Genomic DNA, 21,919 nt, shown 5'->3' with positions numbered 1-21,919 from the left:
ATTTGCAACCGCTTTTTATAAAGAACAAAATTTTATAAATATAAAAAAAAATAAAAACAATATATATTTATTTATTAGTAGTTTTAGAAATTCCCAAAACATATACGATAAAAAAAACATAATTTTAGAAATTACGATATATAATACATTATTTTTTTAATTCTTAGTTCAACATAGGCGTCCTCGCCTAAACATCTTCTTATTGTTGGTTCTTCTCCTAGCCCATGAATATCGATTAGTCATATGCAAGTTCTTCATCGGATAGTGGATGCGATCGTCCGCTTGATACCTCTATATTGTGTATTTGTTCCTTGATCGGATGCTTGTCTTCGAGAGTTGAAATGTTTTGAATGTGGTTCACCGTGTCCAAGTTATTGTTCAAGTAAATGCACACTTCATTAATGTAGTGGGAGCAAGTCTTGTTCTTTTAATTGATTAACTAATCAAAACATGTTATAATAATATAACATATTCAACTATTATGAATAGAATTGTGAATCTTATGTAAAAAATCTTTATGCACATGTTATGATGCCATGTTTGAGTAGTAAAAGTTAGTACTTGAATCTCTATGCACAGAATGATATATAAACTTGGGTTAAAGTAACTTTATAATAACAAACAAATTAATATATATTGTGATGAATTCATAATGTACTATCTAAAAGGTTATGAAAATAAAATAATTTTTGGCCTTAACAATATGAGAGTTTTATCACATTTGAGTTTATTAGTTAATAAAATAATATAACAAACATAAATATGTCGAATCAAAGAGAATGATTCAAACCAAAGTAGAAAACACACAAATATAGTATATCTATATTGTATACATACAAGTAACTCTTGTACAAGGACGTGTGTTGTGGAGGCGTCACTTATGCAATATGGAAATGATGGCGTCCTCCACACAACGTTGGGCTATTACAATAAAAGCGCCATGGACACTCTCTTCGCTTTTTGGTCTACGAATTAATTATATGCACCAATCAATAAAATCCACATCACCCCACTAAACTACTTTTTTATTTTTGTTTTAATTTTCTATATTTTAATTATTATTATTTTAATGAGAGTAATTGCTAGTTAATTTTGACAGAAACAGAAGATACTTGGTATTGGATATTAGAGGAGGATGGTAATTTCACAACTAAGTCATGTCGTTTAAACTCCAAAGCCATATCGAACAGCCGGTATTCACTATGGAATGGAATAAGTTGGTTCCTTTAAAGGTTAATCTTTTCGGATGGAAGGTGGAAATGGGTAGATTTGCAACTTCGGACGCGCTTTGTAAAAGGAAGGTTCTTAATGAAACTAATTGGTGTCCGCTTTGTGAAGGAGAAAGGGAGTCGGCTGAACACATTCTTCTATCTTGTTATGTGGCTTCGGAAATATGGCAATTTATTAGTAGTTGGTGTGGAATCCCTCCGATTTATGCGTTCGAAATTCGTGATCTTCTAAAAATACATCTCCTTGGTGACCACCACGGAAAAATAAAAGAAAAGCAATCCATTCGGTGATCCTCACGGCGTGTTGGTGTGTTTGGAAGGCTCGAAATGAAGCCCTCTTCAATAAAAAAAAGGTTTCGATGGGTAGACTTATAGAAGACATTAAAAGACTTAGTTTTCTTTGGGTGAAAAACAGGGGGAACTTAGTGGGGGTAGATTGGGAAACTTAGTGTTCCTTTTCTTTTTGTTTATAATCGTGTACTCGGGAGTTTTGGTGTTTGGTTGGCTAGTTTCATGCTAGTTCTTGGCTTTCAATAAAATTGGCTGTTCAAAAAAAAAGTTAACCCATGTCGTGATAGTAGCCTTGCTGCTTTTGCTAGTCATCCCACGACAGCACTAACTCAACGATCAAATGCATCTATTTTTTCAAAATCCAATATCAAACCATAAAAGTAACTGCCAACTAGTATATTCACAAAATCAAAATATATAACGTTTTAATAAACCTCACACTAGATGATTCAAAATAAAACAATGGCATACTGAATTAAGAAGATTAACAACAATTTAAACATGTTTGCTCATACCATTTTGTCACATGCTTAATAAATAAATAACACGAGCCAAGATAGTAAACTTTGATGATCATGAGTTGCACTTTATGCATCAAGTAATCTAAACATACTTTGGTTTGTTCATGTGTTTTAATACCATTTCATATGTCACATGCGAACATAACCAATCGATCACGAGTTAAGATACATGTTGCTCTTATTACACACAACACATTGTATGATCCCATCACATCCATCTTCTAAAAATAATAACTGATATCATTTATTATGTAGGTCATCCTTTGTTTAAAGTCCATCTAACAACTAAAATTATTAATGATATAGCTAAAGGTGTCCAAACAAGGAGTACTAGTTAGGCTATAATGTTGGGATAGGAATAGCAATGCATATTAGCCAGCCAATCCATGCCTAACAACACGCTATCAGCAGTGCACGATCGGTGGTGAAAGTTGTCCACGTAGCGGTCAGTGTGCACCACAAGTCCACAACCATGAGTACCGGGAGTCTTATGATCACCTGGAGTCTCTTAGATTATATGTTGCCTACATTTAATAATATAAATGGCCAGAAAGATATAGATACATGACAAACCTTCTGATATCAAATTGTTTAATCAAAGTGTACATAGCATATGATAAACTTTATAATTTATATCAAGTTTGTCTTTGTCTAAAGAATTGTCAGAATAAAGCATTTCACCACCACCACCACCATCATCATCATCATCGCCATGTCTCAGTGATCCTAATGAACTCGACGTCCTCTAAAACACGCTTGTCATGAGCCTACAAGTTCTTAAATATGGTAAATGGGTAGCAGTTAAGCCATAACCTAATGTGTTTGTCATAAACATTGACAACCGACTAGAGGTGCCAGGGCCGGCTCCGAAAAGACGAAATTTTTTTTGGGCCAAAGGCGAATTTTTTTTTGGGCCTTAATTGAAAGGAACATTTTATTGAGTTTAAACAATTTGATTTTAAATGGGCTTACTTGGTTATGATTCGAGTTGTTTAAAAAAAAATTGTATAAAAATAAACTTAAAAATATCTCAGATGAGATTAGAACTCACAACCTCTTAGTCAGATCTCATATCTCTTTGCCAGTAGACCAAGCTAGTATTATGTAATTGTATTGAAAAATTGATTATACATATTTTTTTTCATAAAAATATATATAAATTATTTTTTTTTAAAAATTTCGGGCCTAGCGGGGTGTCGGGCCTATAGCCGTCGACTACCCTGCCTCCCCTCCTAGCCGTCTCTGAGAGGTGCCTAGCATTTTTGTGATTTGTGTCATGATGAGCAAAATCGAAGGCAGAATTACAAATTTTGTCCTTTAAAAAAAGTCAAATTACGGTTCGTGTCCTTTTCTTAGTTTCCTTGCAGGCGGTATCCTTTAAACTTTTTTTTCCTACACGTTATGTCCTTTACGCTAACTGGGTTAGAAAAACTCTGTTAAATCCCATCACGTGAGAAGCATGTGAGGGCATATTGGTCTTTTTGCCTACCCTGCAACTTCTTCTTCTTCTTCTTCTTCTTCTTCTTCTTCTTCTTCATTTTGCAGATCTTAATTAGATTCATCAATTAACAATCTATGGTTTCACCAATGGATCCCACCATCCCAATTTCTTCTCCGATTCCCTCTGTCTTCGAGCTGGAAACCCGTTCACGCGTATATTCTCCCTATATAATCTCAACCCCACCTTTCGCTTTGTTAGTTGTACCATCTGAACCGAAGCGTAAACAACCCCTGTCAACCAACCAAAAGTACAACAACAAAGTTGCAGGCAGCACTGCCATCAACAACATCATAAAACCACATGTCCAAAATCACACGTTGACAAAGTCAACATAGCAATAAGCATCAACAACAATACACCACAGTTTACAACAATCGCCCATACCTTGAAGGGTGAAATACAAAGATAGACATCAGACAAGACCAGGCATCAGGCCTCAATCCAACAACAATGGCATTCAATGTAATTACCAAATAGGTCCCAAACCCCCACCTCACTCAACGTTAGGGACAATCTAGGGTTTATGTCACAAACCCTATCCACCATTCTAGGTCTGCGCCGCCATTGACAACCCATTGACAAGCTATTTGGAGCGTACATGAGGGAAGAATAAGGTGGGGTTGAGATTATATAGGGAGAATATACGCGTGAACGGGTTTCCAGCTCGAAGACAGAGGGAATCGGAGATGGAGCGGTGGCTGGTGGCGGAGCTATGGTGGCGGTGGTGATGGTGTTTGAGGAGTGGTTATGGTGATGGTGTGGTAGAACATAGAGAGAGAAGTGAGATGAGGCAGCTGGCGGCGATTGGGCGGAGGGTGGTGGTCCAGTGGCGGAAGAGGAGGAAGTGGGCGGAGGAGTAGATGGTTAAGAAGATGAAGAAGAGTGGGAGGTATGGTGATGAAATTGGGATGGTGGGATCCATTGGTGAAACCCTAGATTGTTAATTGATGAATCTAATTAAGATCTGCAAAATGAAGAAGAAGAAAAAGACCAATATGCCCTCACATGCTTCTCACGTGATGGGATTTAACAGAGTTTTTCTAACCCAGTTAGCGTAAAGGACATAACGTGTAGGAAAAAAAAGTTTAAAGCAGGGGCGGATCCAGCATACAAACGGGTGGTTCCCCGGAACCACCCGAGTTTCGAAATAATAGTGTACGGATATATAGAAGACGCGTAGGAACCACCTTATAAATTAAGAGGGAACCACCTAAAAAAAATTCCTGGATCCGCCACTGGTTTAAAGGATACCGCCTGCAAGGAAACTAAGAAAATGACACGAACCGTAATTTGGCTTTTTTTAAAGGACAAAATTTGTAATTCTGTCAAAATCGAATGCTACCTAGCTTATTGTTTTTCTTAATAGGCGGCGAGTAATCATGAATACAATAGTGTCTGGCACCGAGCCCTCACCAACTCTAACCAACCAACAATGTCAATAGCTACATTTATATGTCGTTGTAGTGACTTTGTCCTCAACACTCCTAACGAACTAATAAAAGACGGATCAACATGTGTTTTCAAAGAGTATACATATACCAACTACTATAAGAAGTTTCGAATCAAAATCTTGACCAAAAACATTTGCAATGTCCTATGATGTTTTTAGTTATCTATAAACATTAGTTCTATATTTAAATGTGGTATTTAAAGTAAATAAAGGAATTAATTTAAGCTTTAACGGTGAAAGTTTGCCATCTTATCTTAGAGACTTAAACTTAAAACCTCCTAACCATTTAGTTTTAACACTGAAATTTTGTCATCTTATCTAAGAGACTTAAACTTAAAACCTGCTAACCATTTGATGTATCACAAGTTTTATCTTTATTAACGGATCACTAACCGTATAAGAAGCAAAAGTAAGATTATTTATGTTTTTGTTGGTTTGCAACCATGTCAACTTTCCACCCCCACATAAAGTAAAAAGCCGAAGATAAAAGATTTTTGTCGGATTTGTCGTCGTAGGAATCTTTTTTATATAATAAACAGTTTAAAGTTTGACCTTTAACTGATTGATGTCACCCACTAATATATATTTCATATCTTTTTAAGAGAGTTCCTTAATTTAAGGGGGAGAGGGGTATTTTCGGTAAAGTGAAATCGGGTACTCGTGCTCATTAGGTAACACCACTGCCTTCACTGACAACTACCCGATGGAGTCACACAGCGCAAAGAGAATGAAGAGAATGTGTGTATGAGAGAAAGAGAGAGTTGAGCTAGATGAGTGTGGTGTTATCTATGGTTTTAAGTGGTTTAGGAATTAGGATAGGGTCCTTCTAACCACACCTCACATCCCATCAGACGCTGCGTTTAGTCCTTACCGTGGCGGTTTATTCGACGTGATTGATTTGACGACGTCGATGGATGATTTGATTGGTGAAGTCTGTCGTTGTCCTAAAACACGCCGCTTTTAGACCTTAATGTTGCGTTTACAACCATCAATTATTTAGGTTGATTCCTAGACTTGTGGTGGTATACAATAGCTACATTACATACAAAGTTAAACATACAAAGTATACATTAGCTAGCATGCAAAACATAAATTATTTGCTACATTACATACAAAGTGTCCAAATTCCCAACTCAAGAAAATGTCTTGGATGTTTGACGGTTATTTTCCGAGCCCGCCGAGGACAAACGACGAGGCAAGTATTCCGGATTTGAATCTTGCGCCGCCGGAGTTTGTAGATTATGACGGGGGCGGCATTACCAAATTTGAACCAGGTATCGTCACATGTTTATTTGGGTTACCCGTCATCATTAATTTCTGAAATTAGATTTGTTAACAATATATTTTGTTAGGAATATTTTGTGCACGATCAACTGGATTGGTATTTGGGCCTAGCAGCAGTTCGTACTTTTCACATCCTGAGCATGATTACGGTCAGCAGTCATACCATTTATCAGATGACCCGCATTACGTTGCCCAGCCTTCGTACCATTTTAATACCGAGGAGCCGTATTCATGTAGTCAACGTTCGTACCCATTACCAGTAGGTGATGCGCATCGGTCACAACCAGAACCAGACCATATTCTTAAAACCCCCCACGAGAATGTTGATGAAGATTACGGCAGACATAATTCTGACGACGTTGGTGATAATTACATTCGCGAGGCTAGGGTGTCATATAAAACGGATATCGTACGAGCCAATTTGTTTTGTTTAATAAAAATATTTTGTAATTAGTAGTTGGCTTGAACTTGTTTTAAATTTGACGTTAATATTTTTCAGTTATTTTCTTCCCGTGAGGAGCTGGAGGAGTGGGCGAAGAAAAGAGGTCGGGAGCATGGGTGTGTTGTTGTTGTCCAACGGTCTAGGCCAAGAGCCGTGGATCTTGGATGCAATCGCGGCGGCGAACCAAAACTCACCGCCACAATCAGGCGTACAGACAGTATAAAGAAGGGCTATCCGTTTAAGCTAAAGAAGACACAACCGTGTTGGTAATTTTTGGAAGCTTGAGGTCGTAAACGAGACGCACAACCACGACCCGTTCGTCTTTAAGGAGGGTCATGCGTATCTAAGGAGAATGACCGACGAGATGGTTGATATGGTTGCGAGGTTACACGCGGATGGCTTGAAGACATCAAAAATAGGTCCACTGTTACGAAGACAGTTTCCCGAAGCCTGCGATATTGACAAGGACATACACAATCTTATAGAGAGCTGGAGAAGAGAAAATACAGTTGGCGATACCCCAATGCAGGTTCACGTTTTTGAATTTGATTTGTTGCAATGGATGTTCAAAAAATATATATTAACGTCAAATAAAACCGGTTGCAGGTATTTGAAAGCTTCCTGATTAATAACGGGTTCGTTTATCACACACGGGAGAACCCTGCCACAAACCGCGTAGAGGACGTATTCTTTTGTCATGACACGTCGCATAAAATGTGGCGTGCGTTCCCCCATTTGCTGCTGATTGACACCACTTACAACACAAACATGTACAAGTGGCCGTTTGTTCAGTTTCTTGGCGTGACGTCGACGTCGAAGTCGTTCTGTATCGCGCACGCGGTGCTACTTAGGGAACGCTAGACGGATTTCACATAGGCCCTCAAACACCTGAAAGGTATGCTCGAGGATTCTAATGAGCCACGCGTCATAGTCACCGACAGAGACTCGGCCCTGATGAATTCTTGTAAACAAGTATTCCCGAATGCTACCAGAAACCTGTGCCGGTGGCACATACGTGAGAATATAAAGAAAAAGTGGAAGGGTATCTATGACAGCGAGGCAAGAAAAGATTTCGCTCTATTATGGACGGTCTTGTGTGAGTCTCCCATGTTCGATGAATACGAATATAACTGCTTAAAGTTGCAAGGAATGTTATTCAAAATTGGGAAAGAAAGTAAGTCGTTCTGATTATTAATATACAATAAGTGTTAATCTAGTAGTACATTTGATAAGTTTAGTTTTCTTTCGTTTTCAGAGGTATGGGAGTATATCCATGATAGCTGGCTCTCACGAGACAACGAAAAGTTTGTATCTTGCTGGATGGCCAATCGGTTAAACTTCGGCGAGAGTACAACAAACCGAGTCGAGAGTCAGCACGCGAACTTGAAAAGGCACCTTAACGGGGCCAACAACACCCTCCACGCACTTGCGGCTTATACCCATGAGCTTATAGAAGCCCAGAAGATTGAAATCAGAGCAACGTTTGAAAAATCTCGGATTACGTTGAAGAGAGACCATAACCTTCAGGTTTTTTACAGGCTACATTATAAAGTGTCGATCAAGGCTCTTACACTACTAGAAAAGGAGTACAGAAAGCTTGACAAAATGATCGAGTCGGGACATACGTGCCGACACCAGTTGCGAACGTCTATGGGGTTGCCATGTGCTTGTGAGGTGGAGCGTCACCTTGATACTTTGGTACCTATTCCACTAAAATCGATAGACCCGTTCTGGAGGAAGCTTGACTTCGATCCAGTGGTCCCGCAGGTAGAAGAAGAAGAAGACTTCGAGGCAGAAATGGAAGAGCTTAAACAGACGGTTTTGATATGTAAAGATCGAAAACAGAAAAGAAGTCTTTTATCGAAGATTTGGTCCGTTCTTCCCGGCAACTCAAATAAAAAAGAGCCAGAGAAACGGGAGGACCCTCGCGGGCGCCCAAACCTAAACCAGCAAACAAAAAAGGTCGAGGCGGCCAGGCACAGCTCTTATATCCCTTCCTCGTACCCCACTTCGTCCTCACAGAACACTGACCAGACCCCCTCATTCTTGTAGCGTTCGCGGTTGCAGTCCCATTCACAGCTTAAGATGCCCCCTCCTAAACCTTCAAAACGGTCGTCTAAGAAAAAGGAGACTGGAGCTGCCATAGGTTTTCCTTTAGTTGTTTATCCGGAAGATGTTGCAGCGGTAAATCGGTATAAGGGCCTTTTTCCAAGCTGGAGTTACCCTTACATCTCAAGGATCATAGACGTAAAGCCTGACGGTAACTGCGGTTTTCGGGCAATTGCGGAGGGTTTAGGAATGGGTCAAAATTGTTGGAGGGAGGTTAGGGTTGCCATGAAGAACGAGATGGATAGGAACCCAGATTGGTGGAGGGAAAGATTAAATACGGAGCACCCGGAGTTTTTTGAGACGACCCGTAGCCGGTTAGAATTTTTAGAAACGGTTCAAGATGCGCCCCGCAACCGTTGGTTTCAGTTACCCGCCCATGGATACGTCGTTGCTCAAGCATTTAATTGCGTTCTGATTCTCATGGAGCCGCATAGCAGCCAGACCTTTTTCCCGATGAGAGAGGGACCAGATTTGTTTCGTGGTCATCCGGTACTGGCCATTGCTAATGTTACAGATACTCATTGGCTATATATACCTTGAAGGGGATTTCCCGGTGCCTTTGCCGGTTACTACTTGGGCGAGATTTGCAAAAGAAGAGGCTTACGGCTGGAGGGCCTTGTATGAAAATCGTATAAACGACTACCTTAGAATCATGTCAAGTTGGCGAGTCGAATGTGATACAGTTGATTTAACCGCTTGATTGAATATTTAAATCGATGTATCACAGCCACATATTATACGCACTGTGCGATTAAGTTAACATAAAAATATGTAATTTTATGTACTAATCGAATATCATTAAATATGAAGAACAATCGAACACGATGACACAGTTGTCCAAAATAGCATCCACACGTCCACCATTAGTAGTCTTCGCACCCGTTTTCTTGTAACATTCACACCTAGTTTATTTGAAAACGTTTGGTATTTGTTTTGGTGAAACTTGTTGAATGAGTTTGGGAGAGAGGTGTCATACGATGTTGTTTTTGGTGATATATGGTTTATGAGGTGGTGGGGGTGGGGGGGAGAGGTTGTTCAGATGCTTTAAATGTATTGGCTTTGTAAACTGGAAAAAAAATCTCTATCCGCCACGTTAAGAGGTATACGTGACGGTTTTATCCCATTATTTTCCGACCTGTCATGTCGGTGCAGTACCAATAACCCTACGTATAGTCCTTGACGTGGCGTTAGTGTTCCACTATTTTTAGCCTGTCAAATATTGTTTCCCCCTCTTTCAGTCTATATTTCTTGTTTAGCCGACCGATTCCCCTCTTCCCCGTATTATTCCATCTTCCGGCTACTGTTTGAGGGATGTCTCAATCCAAGTCTAGTCAACACTCCTCTGGGTCATCTTCGAAGCCTTCCCGTGCAGATTACCTTTGTGTGAGATGTCCATGTGGAGCCGCCACATGTTACCGGATATCCAGGACCGATGCAAACCCGGTCGTCGATTCCTGTGCTGTGTAAGTCTTTAATTACTAACGAATTAGGGTTTATGTCTGTTAATCTACGCTGATTCCTTTAATTTGGCTTAGGTCAAATTTAGTTGTTAGTGTTCTTAGTCTGTTAATCGAATTAGGGGTTTTTGTTTGTTGATATATTAAGTCCATTACAGAAGGGGAATTGTGGATGGCTAAAATGGGCCGATGATCCCACATGCCCTAGTTGTGAAAAGGTAATTCAAGCAATGGTGAATATGATGAACAAGAAAGATGAGTTTGCAAGAATGAAAACCAAAGAAGTAATAAGGTTGAAGATGTTGCTAGCTATTAGTTGGTTTTTGTTCTTTGTTTATGTTTGTGTTTATTGACTAGCTGATAACATCGTATTTATAGTATGGGATACTGTAATCTTTGTTGTTGTTGTTTAATGTTTAGAGTTTCATGTTTCATCTATTTACTTTCCACATTATCAGTCATGTTGCAGCCATGATGAAAATGATAAGGATCAAATTGAGAATGTTGTGAATGTAGTTCAGTTTGACAATGAAGCAAGTCAAATGGAAACAAAGAATGTCAATTGGGAGAAGATGAGTTGATTGCTTCTTTGGTGCAAGCGGATGAATTATTTAGACCAAATGAGGAGCATGAAATAGATCCAGGTGATGATTATGACCCTGAGGTTTTGAAAGCAGCTTTCGACTACACCGGTGAGCCGGAGGAAGATTACTATCATGATCCATATGAAAATGATCCGGTGTGGGATTCTGACTGGTCAAACGATGATTGTCATTGGAAGTAGTATTGTACTTGGTTTGTGATGCTTTATGTACTGTAATGTGTTACTTAAATTTTGCACGATTAAATGTGTTGTAATGTTTGTATGATTTTCTAGGTATCGTATTTATATTAAAATAATCATCAACCGTTTGCAAACAGGGTATAGAGAAACGAAGTGGCCGTGAGAAAAAAAGGAATTTATAATTTTTAATTAATAATGATTTTTTGTCTTTTAATCCACGTGACGAATGTTATTGTGTAATCATCTCTAAGTTGAATCTATTGCGTTGATGAAAATAAAGATGGATGTTGTTGCTACGGAGGTCATTTATAACTATCCACTATGATGATCATTTATCACAACCGGTTGCAAGGTGACATAAAATGACAAAAAAATATTTTAATTAAATAATTGGAAATTCTTTTTTGTCCACAACCGGTTGCAACCTAGGTTGTTCTAGCAACCCAAGTTTGCAACCAAACTTTTATATCAACTTGGTTTTTCCATGAAAATTACAACTTTTAACCTTTTCAAAAAAAATGTAACAACATGGTTTTATTTATAAAAAATATTTAACATTTTAATATAAATTTGATAAAAAAATGAAGCATATTTTTTTTAATAAAATATTGGTTTGGATTGGGTTGTGATAGTGAGTGAAATATTAGATTGGGTTGGGTTGTATAGGTTGAAGAGAGAGAAATTAGTTTTTTAATAAATGGTTGGGTTGGTTTGGGTTGTGATAGTGGATAGTCGACCATTCTCGTTCGTGAACCTTTTAGTAGTTTGGTTGGCACATGTACTTAAATTAAAATTAAAAATTATTGTTTGGCAATAATTTTTTATATTTCACCTATAAATTGATATTTTGTCTATAATTAATAATATTTAACATTTCTAAAAAATCTGAATATACAGTTTTGTTTTATATTTCTTATATGAGATAAAAACTAATCATATTACATATAGGTATAATAAAAAATAATTAGTTGGGTTGGTTTGTGAATGAGTATGAAAATTTGAGTACCTGGTAACATATACCCGATTAGTTGGGTTGGTTTGGGATAGACTTTCATAACCGGGTATGGGTTTGGGAATACCAAAACCCGACCCATTGCCAATCCTAACTTGGGTTTTAAATTGTTAACCACCACGGTAATATCTTCAAGGACCGTATAATGGTAACGTGGATCTCTAGAAACTGTGATAAGCCTGTAAAAGCCTTTGCATGCAATATTGTCGGCCTTTACCTCTGCGTAAAGCTCTTACCTTTGCGTATATTGATTGCCTAAATATCTGTAACCGGTGCATTAAGAACTTAACGTCCCATTTTTAGGTAAGGGGCAAATCTACAAACTCTGAAAAGCCTGTAACTCACCTATTCACTTTGAAGAGAAACCCTGTGTTTGCATGTGGAAAATAATGTAGGTCTTAACCGTCCTGTTTAGGCATAAACGCGGGGTGAAATAATAATAAAATTTTTGACCCCTATAAAAAGTTTCAAAGAAAGATATTTTTCTAAAGTTGTAGTTCAGATTTGATGACAATGGAGACAATATAGGTTGTCGAGTTCTGTCTTTAAAAATATGTATGACAACATATTATTTCGAATATGATATTTGTTGGGTATTTTTAACCCTATTTTTATCGATATCGTTCATTGTTAATGCGATATATATATATATATATACATTGTATTCCAATAATAAATGCCAATAAGCATGACCTCGTTTGAAGATGCCACTTTTACGTAATATATAACGATGCTGTAATCTATAGAATACTCCCATTATCAAACTTTGAGTAGTTTGTTTCACTATGTGAATAAAAAAAATTAAAAAAACAATGAAATTGAAGCAAACGGGTAGGTGGTGCAAACTAGTTTTCAAACAAACTAAACATTGAGATATACATTGCAGTAACAAAATAGCATCTACACATGACGGAGACAAACAACAATTTCTTAAATTTCGAAATCCGCTTGCAAATTTCTAGTCAACAGGTAATGGTAATATCAGACACCAGTCTCTCATAGCTGGCCTTGGATGTTAGATACCCTCATTTGATTTCCTTTTTGGGGTTTTGGGGCACTTTTGTGAATTATAAAGGGGCCATCTAGGCATCTTCATCCCCTACTTTTATATTAATATTAATAAAGACTCCAAAATAGCATCTACACAGCTACCGATATCTGCTGGACACCCGGCGTAAAGTTAACCGACGAGACCGTATTATATATTAATGATAATGTACTCCAAAATAGCATCCACACATCCACAATTTTATCGTTTATTTCACGCCGAAATTTCTGTGGCTGCGTAGAAGCAATTTTTGGGCTACATTGTTATTATTTTGCAGGGTAATATATTGTTGAATGGGTGGAGTGGTGTTGAGGACTAACCATTTATTGTGGTATTGAGCCATAGATTATCGGTTGTTATATAGTTGGTCTCTGAGTCCCTTATCCGCCACGTTAAGGCCTTAACGTGAAGTATGAGGGTAACTCGATATCGACAAAGTCTGAAAAGGCTGCAGCAGGAGCGTGTTACCGGCAGCGGTAAGCTATTAACTCGGCGTTTAACGCTTACTCCAATATTGAATAGAACGGGCTCGGCAAAAACATTTGTTTTAAATTTCTAAACGATTACATTAGAAAATACTATTGTTAAAAATTTATATATCATAACGGCATAAAAAAACATCATAATCGTTGCTTAAAATTTACAAACGATTACAATAGACAAAACTAGTACAACAAGATATTAAAAATATTGTAGTTTAAAATAGCATCTACGCAGCCTTGTCCCGCCACTTTCTTTCCTTGATAATCTAATGGCACGTCATTTACGCGGTCGTGGCAATGCACTCTCTCTTTTCTTCTTTTCTTGTTGTTCTTCCAACTTAATGCCAACACCCCACTGTTGATCTTAATGACAGCTTCTATCCCAAAGAAGAATAACTAGACCAAAATAACATCTACAAGGCCAACGTTCTCTTTTTCGGTTGACACTTATTTTCCTCTTAATCATTGAAATTAGAGTTGGGGTCATCATAATAATTATCTATGTGTTGGATGGATAGAGGCTTAGTGAGGTTTCGGGCTTAATTTATAATGGATTTTTTTTTTGAAACAAAGGCGCGTATAGTCCTCAAAGCGGCGTATTAAGATAACAAAGTACATATAAAATCTGCCAACATGTAGTCACCTGTCGTCCTAAACCGCCAGGTTTCGTACCTAACGTGACGTATACAACCTCCAAATTTTGTCTACAAAAGCCTCTCCGAATTACCATTCGTTCAACCACACCCTCATTTATGTTTTCAATAACGCCTTTCACATTGTTTCATGGGGTCGGTTACTATTAAAACTTATTGTTGGTTGTGTAGATGTTATTTTGGAGTGACACGCAGGGGTGGGGTTGTCGTTGCCCGATCGGAATGTTAGGTTTCCCTCGTCATAAATCTCAACAGCGCCTTTTACAGGCACTGTGGCCGCCATTAAAAGATGGAGGGAAGAGTTTGGGCATTTCTACAGACGGGTTCCAATGAACATCTAAAAGAACCACCCGAGAAGCGCCATAAAGATGAGTGAATTCCTTTAAAAGAACATTTTCGTATATGTCAACAACATCTATAAATGTAATATTATGTTGTGTAAATGCTATTTTTTGAATGTAATATTTGTATTGTGTTGTAAATTAAGAGTGTTCATAAGGTCCTGTACCTTTATAACTGAGAGTTGATGACAGTGAAGACGATGATGGTTGTCGTGACTTCACTTTTAAAATATGTATGAAAGAATTGCGTTTGATAAGAAAATATTTTTGTGTTCTTGTGTAATGTGTTATGATTTTTAAATCTAATATTTAAAATATTTAAATTACAAGATTTAATAAAAGTGTTATGATAAACAAGTAAATGGGAATTAACAACTTCAAAATAGCATCAACACAAATTTGATGACAACGGCCACTGCTCGAACATCGAAATCAACGTGCCACATATTTTCCTTAGGGACTACCAATTTTTCGAGTTGCATATATGTTTATATGTTGAGTTGCTGATTTACATTAAATTATAAAATATAGTTAACCGCTACGTATAGAACATAACATTGCGTATATTTGGTCCACTGGTATCCGACATGTCAGGAATCTTCCAGTACTGAAAGCCTGTCTGATGTACGTTTAACCCCACGGTATGTTTCTAAAGGGACGTATAGTTTGTTAACATACTTTGTGCACCCCGACTTTTTTGTGTAACATATATACCAACATGCCCATTACATCCAACACACCAAAAAACCGCAAAATATGGAGAAAAATAACGACGGGTTTTTCTGTTCTCAACCGACTCCAAAATCTGCAAAAATCACGGACAAAATTTGGAGGCGTGTAAGGAGGCCGTCTATCGTAGACGTTTCAGGCACGTCGTCATGTACTCATTCGGGAGGTCCAGAAGAAGTACATCCTGTCGAACGCCCCCAACAAACAAAGATATTTGTGGTTGAAGTTGAAGGGTCTAGGAACTGGTCGAAGGATGCCGTTGATTTTTATAACAACGGGGATGCACCGTTTTGCCGTACTCGTTTCATCACCAAACCTTTAGATCGTAACTTTTGGGGTGCCCTGCTAGGTTTCGAGTCCAACGGGTGTTTGTCATCTCTTGTGAGTGACTATTTAAATTTAAATTATATTACAACAAATTATATAGACCATGTATTATTGTTACGTATTATTTTTATATCACGAAATTGTACAGCATGTTGAAGCGTGGACACTTAGAATGATGCGTGTTAGACAGTCAAGGCTATTAAAATATCCAAGCGAAGAACAACGTTGGACACTGTTGCCTCCTGATTTCTACGTTCATATGAAAGATGCGAACTCGTTAGCCAATAGGGAGATGGCCGGTGAAAAAGAACCATACCCTCCATTTTGGGAGGTTGATTACGTTTATCTCCCATTATGGATTCAACAATTGGACTGGCTCCTCGTTCGTATTGATTTGCGGACCATGGTAATTACTCAATATTGGACCCACACGAGGTAGAGGAATGAAAAAAAACGTTATGTTGCGTACTACATTGAGATGATAACTTTGTTTTTCGCGTGGTTTCTTGATGCTACTCACTATTGGGCCAGGTCTACTTACCACATGAAGTATGAAATGTCTATTGGTTTGGTTGAGATAGATGTTCCTCAGGATAACGGTAATGTTTCTACTGCCGGGGTTCTTGTTTGCATGATGATGAAAAACCTTGTTAGAAACAAATCTCTGCTGATAGAAGATGACGTTGAAGAGGCTTGTGTTAGATACCGTCATCACATGGCAAACCAACTTTATAGATGGCGTTGTATTTGATTGTAGTATTATGTTCACATTTTATTGACTTATGTTTACCACCCCCATTTTATTGACGTTGTATTTGATTGTAGCTTGTTCAATTGTTTTTTATTAATAATTGTTGTGTTTTTTTAAGAGTGTTTAACAATATAAAAAATAATTTCTTTATTTAAAATTTAAACAATACAGATCTAATCTTTAAATTACAAAATATTTTAAAAGTGTTACAGTAAACAACTAAATGAGAATTATGAACGACTTCAAAACAGCATCTACACAAATTTGAAGACAACGGCCACTGCTCCAATTTCGAAATCGACGTACACACCAATCGACGCTCCTCGCTAACCGAGAATGTTCTCAGCATGCCTTCAATCTCAGTCTCGGGGCTATAAATGACGAACAAACATGTTCATCATGTCTGTGTTTGAAGAAAGGCTTCAAAATAACATCTACACAGCCACCAATATCCGCTGGACCAACCGAGCTATATTGAGCAACGAAAGCATATTCTGTATTATTTTTGGCATGGTATTATGTCTAGGATAAGGAATTAAATCGTGTTGTATGGGTGTGGTGATGTATGGGATTGACTAGTTTTGCACTTAGCTTGTAGTTTATTAAATCTTTTATAGATGGTTTTTATCGGCCTTTACCTTTGCGTTAAGATCTCACCTCGGCGTATATGTGTAACATGGAAATCTACAAAGTGTCGGAAGTGTATTCAACCTCTCTGCAAAGCATGCAAAAAATTAAAGTCGGTCTCACCGCTACGTTAAGGCATTACCGCGACGTATATGGCCTGACAAGCCTGAAAAGCCTGCGCAAATAATGCCGGTGACAACAGCTGCGTTATGTCACAGCCGTGGCGTAGAATGTTTTTGTCGGTAGGTCACAACCGTTAGGCAACAATTGTAATTTTATAGTCAACTTTATTTAAGTGTTTTTGGTGAATATAATTATTTTGATATTAAATATATATTTTTTATTTTTAAATAAAGAAGTTTTTTTTATATTTCTAAACACTTTAAATAATTAAAACAACTATTATTAATAAAAAAACAATTATAAAATTATATTTATTTAATAAAAAGTACTGGAATGACAAATAATCTGAGATTGTGCAAACTTACGGCGCATATATACATCCCATTATGGTGTTAACGTGGCGTTTTGTGAACCAAAATTGTTGTCTACAAAAACCCCACTAGGTTTCACCATTTTTTCAAACACTAAACATTTTTGTCTGCAAACACACCCTCCAATTCACTATTTTTTCTAACACAAAACATAAACATAAAACACACCATACTCCATGTTTATCATAAACCCCTCCTCCATGTTTCCTCTATACATTTCTGTCAGCACACCAAAATTGTTCATTACACCTTCATGTTTATCTCATGAAGTCGGTTACTATTAAAGGCAGATGTTGGCCGTGTAGACGCTATTTTGTAGTTACATGTGGTGGTGAGGGTTGTTGTGGCCTAACGTAGCAGACAAATTGTGGTCGTTGTAGATCTCAACTAGTAATGCTACCAACGGAGGAGACTTGTCTATCATACTTCTCCTCCTCAGTCGTGCTAGAGCAACATTACTACTGTTGTGATAGACAGGTCAACGGAGGGGACCTGTCTAACGTACTTCTCCTCCTCGGTGGTTCCAGCAGTCATCTACTAGTGTTTCGAGAGACAGGTAAACGGAAGAAAACCAGTCTATCGTACTTCTCCTCCTCGGTCTTGTTTGCCGTCAGCTATGTGTGTTCCGACATACTGGTCAACGGAGGAGACATGTCTGTCATACTTCTCCTCCTCTACTAGTGTTCCAATAGACGTTTTCCACACAACATTCTAAAGAACCACCCGAAAAGATAGAAGAACCTTTCGTAGATGTCAACAACAATTTTATAAATTTTTTTAATGTAATATATTTATAATTTAAACTTACAGTTATGTATTCGAAACCGATCATCATGTAATGTATTATAATTATAATTAAATCTTTAAATTAAAAAATATAATAAAGGTGTTACAGTAAACAACTAAATTTAATCATAATTTAATCTTTAGATTAATAGTAATGTGGTACACACCAATCCTCGATCCTCGTTGACCGAGAATGTTATCAACATGCCTTTAATCTCACTCGGACTATCAATTACATTTACTTATTCGAAACCGATCATCATGTAATGTGTTATAATCATAATTTAATCTTTAAATTACAAATACAATAAAATTGTTACGACCACTGCTAATAGTAATGTGGTACACACCAATCGTCGCTCCTCGTTGACCGAGATCTTTTTTAAACATCCCTTTGATCTCAGTCTCGGGGCTATAAATGACGAACAAACATGTTCATCATGTCCGCGTTTGAAGAAAGGCTCCAAAATAACATCTACACAGCCACCAATATCCGCTGGACCAACCGAGCTATATTGAGCAACGAAACCATATTCTGTATTATTTTTGGCATGGTATTATGTCTAGGATAAGGAATTAAATCGTGTTGCATGGGTGTGGTGATGTATGGGATTGACTAGTTTTGCACCTAGCTTGTAGTTTATTAAATCTTTTATAGATGGTTTCTATCGGCCTTTACCTCTGCGTTAAGATCTCACCTCGGCGTATATGGGTAACATGGAAATCTACAAAGTGTCAGAAGTGTATTCAACCTCTCTTCAAAGCATGCAAAAAATTAAAGTCGGTGTTACCGCTACGTTGAGGCATTACCGCGGCGTATATGGCCTGACAAGCCTGAAAAGCCTGTAACAACTATGACGACTGAAGCAACTTATAAAGTGTCTGCAAATCATGCAAAAATAATGTCGGTGTTAACCTCTGCGTTAAGTCACAACCGCGACGTATAACGATATCATCGGTAACACTTACCGTCCCTTAAAGACCTTAACGCGCCGACTAACTTTTGGCTATAAAAACTACTACATCAACCATTTACACAAACACTTTAGTCTACCATATCCCCATAAAAAATGTTTCTTACCAACGATATTTCCTTCTCGACCTACAATTTATTCAAAAATCATCGACCATGTTTAAATTATTCAAGCCAATATTCTTAAAACCATATAGTGGTTGTGTAGAAGCTATTTTGTGGTGACATGTAGTTATAGGGGTAGCCGTGGTAAGGCGGAAGTCTTAATTAGTCCACCTTCATATATCCCATCAGTGCCGATTACAGGCACATTAAACTCCATCTACCATGGAGTGGGGAACACCACGCACGGACCAGCTCAAACTACCTACTACTTCATAAAGATGGACCGATGCTTTTAATGAATTCGGTGCCACCTCAAAAATACATGCATGAAATGATCTCACATGGAATGCTACCATCTTACAAGTGGGATATATGTTGGGTGATTTTTTTTATAAAACACGCAGTGACGTACGGATTGCAATGTCAAACTACCTACTACTTATCTGCAGCGCCTTATTTTTTTATTTCCAGTTTTTTCCTTTTTTTTTACCAAGCACGTTAGGTTATTTATTTTTACCCAGCAATAACAAACAAAAACATCACACAACTTCCCTTCCCCACCACAACTGCAGGTCAAACCCTAACCCCCCACCACCGCTGCAGTCCACCGCCGACCGTCTCTCTTTCAGCCACACCGTCCGCAACCTTCCTTTCCATCCCTATTATCCATCTCTCCTTCACTCCAGTCTTCACCAATAAGGTATGTTTTAATGTTTTGGTTCAATTATTATTTTTTTGCTTACTAAAATTACAATTAGTAACAATGATTATGTTGAAGTTTGTTAAATGATTATGTTGAAGTTTGTATGGGTTCACTCTCGTATATATTAGAGTATTTAATCGGGTTAGGGTTTGATAATCAAGTTATATAGGTTTACTTGAGCGGGTTATTTAACGGTTTGGTAATCAGGTTATATAGGTTTGATAATCATGACTGTGTTGACCTTGTTAGACGACTCAACTCGGGGTGTTCAAGACCCGGTTTTGACGGTTTTCGGGTCAAACCGAAGCCAAACGGTTTGGCATTAACCAAAACTAATAACCCAAGAGTTGAGATTTAAAACCGAACCAAACCGAACGATTATTAACGGTTTGGTTCCGGTTTGGTTTCATGGTTTGGGGTTTATACAATGCACCTTTTTTTTAATAAACTTAAAGAAATACTATATATTATGAAATATTAAACAGTTAATATATATGATTAAATCTTTCGTCTAGTACGGTTTTATACCGTCGGTTTGAAAATTTGAAACAAAAATCTTATTTGTTTCAAATATCCATCAACAGTTGTGTTTATTGAGAAAACTAAAATGTGGCTTTTAATATATATATATGATAAACAGATGGACATCGTAGAGGAAGACATCATCTACCAGCAGGACGAGGAGGAGGAGAAGGCTGAGCAGCGGCCAAGACGGAGACGGCGGAGAGAATAGCCGCCAAAACCTATTGAAGGGGATGATGTGTTAGTGAATTACCCACACACCCAGTTTGTTCTCGGGACACTCGAGCACGACCGGTACATCCAGCTCCGATTGATGAACCCTATGCCGAATACCATTTTAAGCCTCAGTTTTATGGAGTCAGTTGGCGAGGACAAAAGGATGTTAGAGTTTGTCGGCAAAGACACGCCGTGGATGAGGATGTTTACGATGAACTACCCCGCACACCGGGAGCTTACGCTAGAGGTTTATTCAACATTCCGTTTCAGGTGTTTTTCTTTTTACTTTAACTTTGTTTACCACCTACCATTACTTTAATATATTCAAAACAAATTGTTTATTTTATTTCAGGCCACAGGAGGCGGGGAGGCCAAAGGTGCCGATGAGAGATCAGAACCCAGAGGGTCGGGCGTGGGAAGTTTCGTTCAAGATGTTTGGGGTCGACCGGTACTTTTCATTGGAGGAGTTCGCCGTGGCGATCTGCTTTTACACCGAGGAGGAGGTCCGGCAGCCGATCTACACCGCGAGCGTCCGCAGGGCCGCGGACGATTATCTGCGCGTTTGGTGGCGCGCGATTGCGAGTAAGCCTTTCCCTAAAGGTAGCCAAACAAAAGCCTCTTGCATCATTGACCTGTTGTACAGGTACGTGAACCTATGTTACTTTACATTACGTTACATTGTAATATATTACGTTACATTATATTATATTTACCTTATATTATATTTCGTTGTGCAGGTACCTACACATGCTGATAGCCTCGTCAGTACAAGGTCGACATCAAGGTGCTGACCACTGCAAAACTCTCAGACTTGTTCTTTCTGCGGTGCCTATTGACGAAGATCGATTGCAACCTCGCCCATGGCTTCGCCTACTACATCGCCACATACCCGCACAGGCAGGGAAGAGGATCGTTGCTCGGTGGCCCCTACGTGACGCTCATCGCGCATTATTTGGGACTTGAAACACAGCTACCTACCCTTACGATCCCGACAGTATCCCCCCGCGAGCTCACCCGTGCTAAAGCCCAGGGCATGCGTATTGTTCTCAAGTTTAGGGACCCCGACGGGACAGGAAGAGACC

General features: G+C 38.3%; 2 protein-coding genes across 2 annotated transcripts; both read left to right on the top strand.

The window, feature by feature from the left end:
- Positions 1-7,070: 7,070 nt before the first annotated feature.
- On the top strand, positions 7,071-7,579 carry LOC143598935 (uncharacterized). The gene is made up of 2 exons (XM_077077019.1): positions 7,071-7,247; positions 7,325-7,579. The coding sequence occupies exons 1-2, from the start codon at positions 7,071-7,073 to the stop codon at positions 7,577-7,579; spliced, it is 432 nt and encodes a 143-aa protein (XP_076933134.1).
- Positions 7,580-8,803: 1,224 nt separating this feature from the next.
- On the top strand, positions 8,804-11,068 carry LOC143598934 (uncharacterized). The gene is made up of 3 exons (XM_077077018.1): positions 8,804-9,316; positions 10,407-10,603; positions 10,819-11,068. Exons 1-3 carry the CDS (start codon positions 8,804-8,806, stop codon positions 11,066-11,068), a joined length of 960 nt encoding a protein of 319 aa, XP_076933133.1.
- The last annotated feature ends 10,851 nt before the right edge of the window (positions 11,069-21,919 follow it).

The sequence above is a fragment of the Bidens hawaiensis genome, unplaced genomic scaffold, assembly GCF_021521415.1.
Source record: "Bidens hawaiensis isolate Kalapana, Puna unplaced genomic scaffold, B.hawaiensis_p1.1 tig00051294_1, whole genome shotgun sequence".
In the NCBI taxonomy this organism is placed as follows: Eukaryota; Viridiplantae; Streptophyta; class Magnoliopsida; order Asterales; family Asteraceae; genus Bidens; species Bidens hawaiensis.
The sequence above is the reverse complement of the archived record's forward strand: the minus strand, read 5'-3'. Positions and strand labels throughout refer to the sequence as shown.

What these genes read in the sequence shown, in the direction of transcription:
- LOC143598934 (XM_077077018.1), top strand. Translation starts at nt 8,804, where the DNA reads ATGCCCCCTCCTAAACCTTCAAAACGGTCGTCTAAGAAAAAGGAGACT. An exon ending in ATTTGTTTCGTGGTCATCCG is followed by an intron (nt 9,317 to 10,406) that starts GTACTGGCCATT and finishes TAATCGAATTAG; the next exon opens with GGGTTTTTGTTTGTTGATAT. An exon ending in ATGTTGCTAGCTATTAGTTG is followed by an intron (nt 10,604 to 10,818) that starts GTTTTTGTTCTT and finishes TTGACAATGAAG; the next exon opens with CAAGTCAAATGGAAACAAAG.
- LOC143598935 (XM_077077019.1), top strand. Translation starts at nt 7,071, where the DNA reads ATGACCGACGAGATGGTTGATATGGTTGCGAGGTTACACGCGGATGGC. An exon ending in TTGGCGATACCCCAATGCAG is followed by an intron (nt 7,248 to 7,324) that starts GTTCACGTTTTT and finishes AACCGGTTGCAG; the next exon opens with GTATTTGAAAGCTTCCTGAT.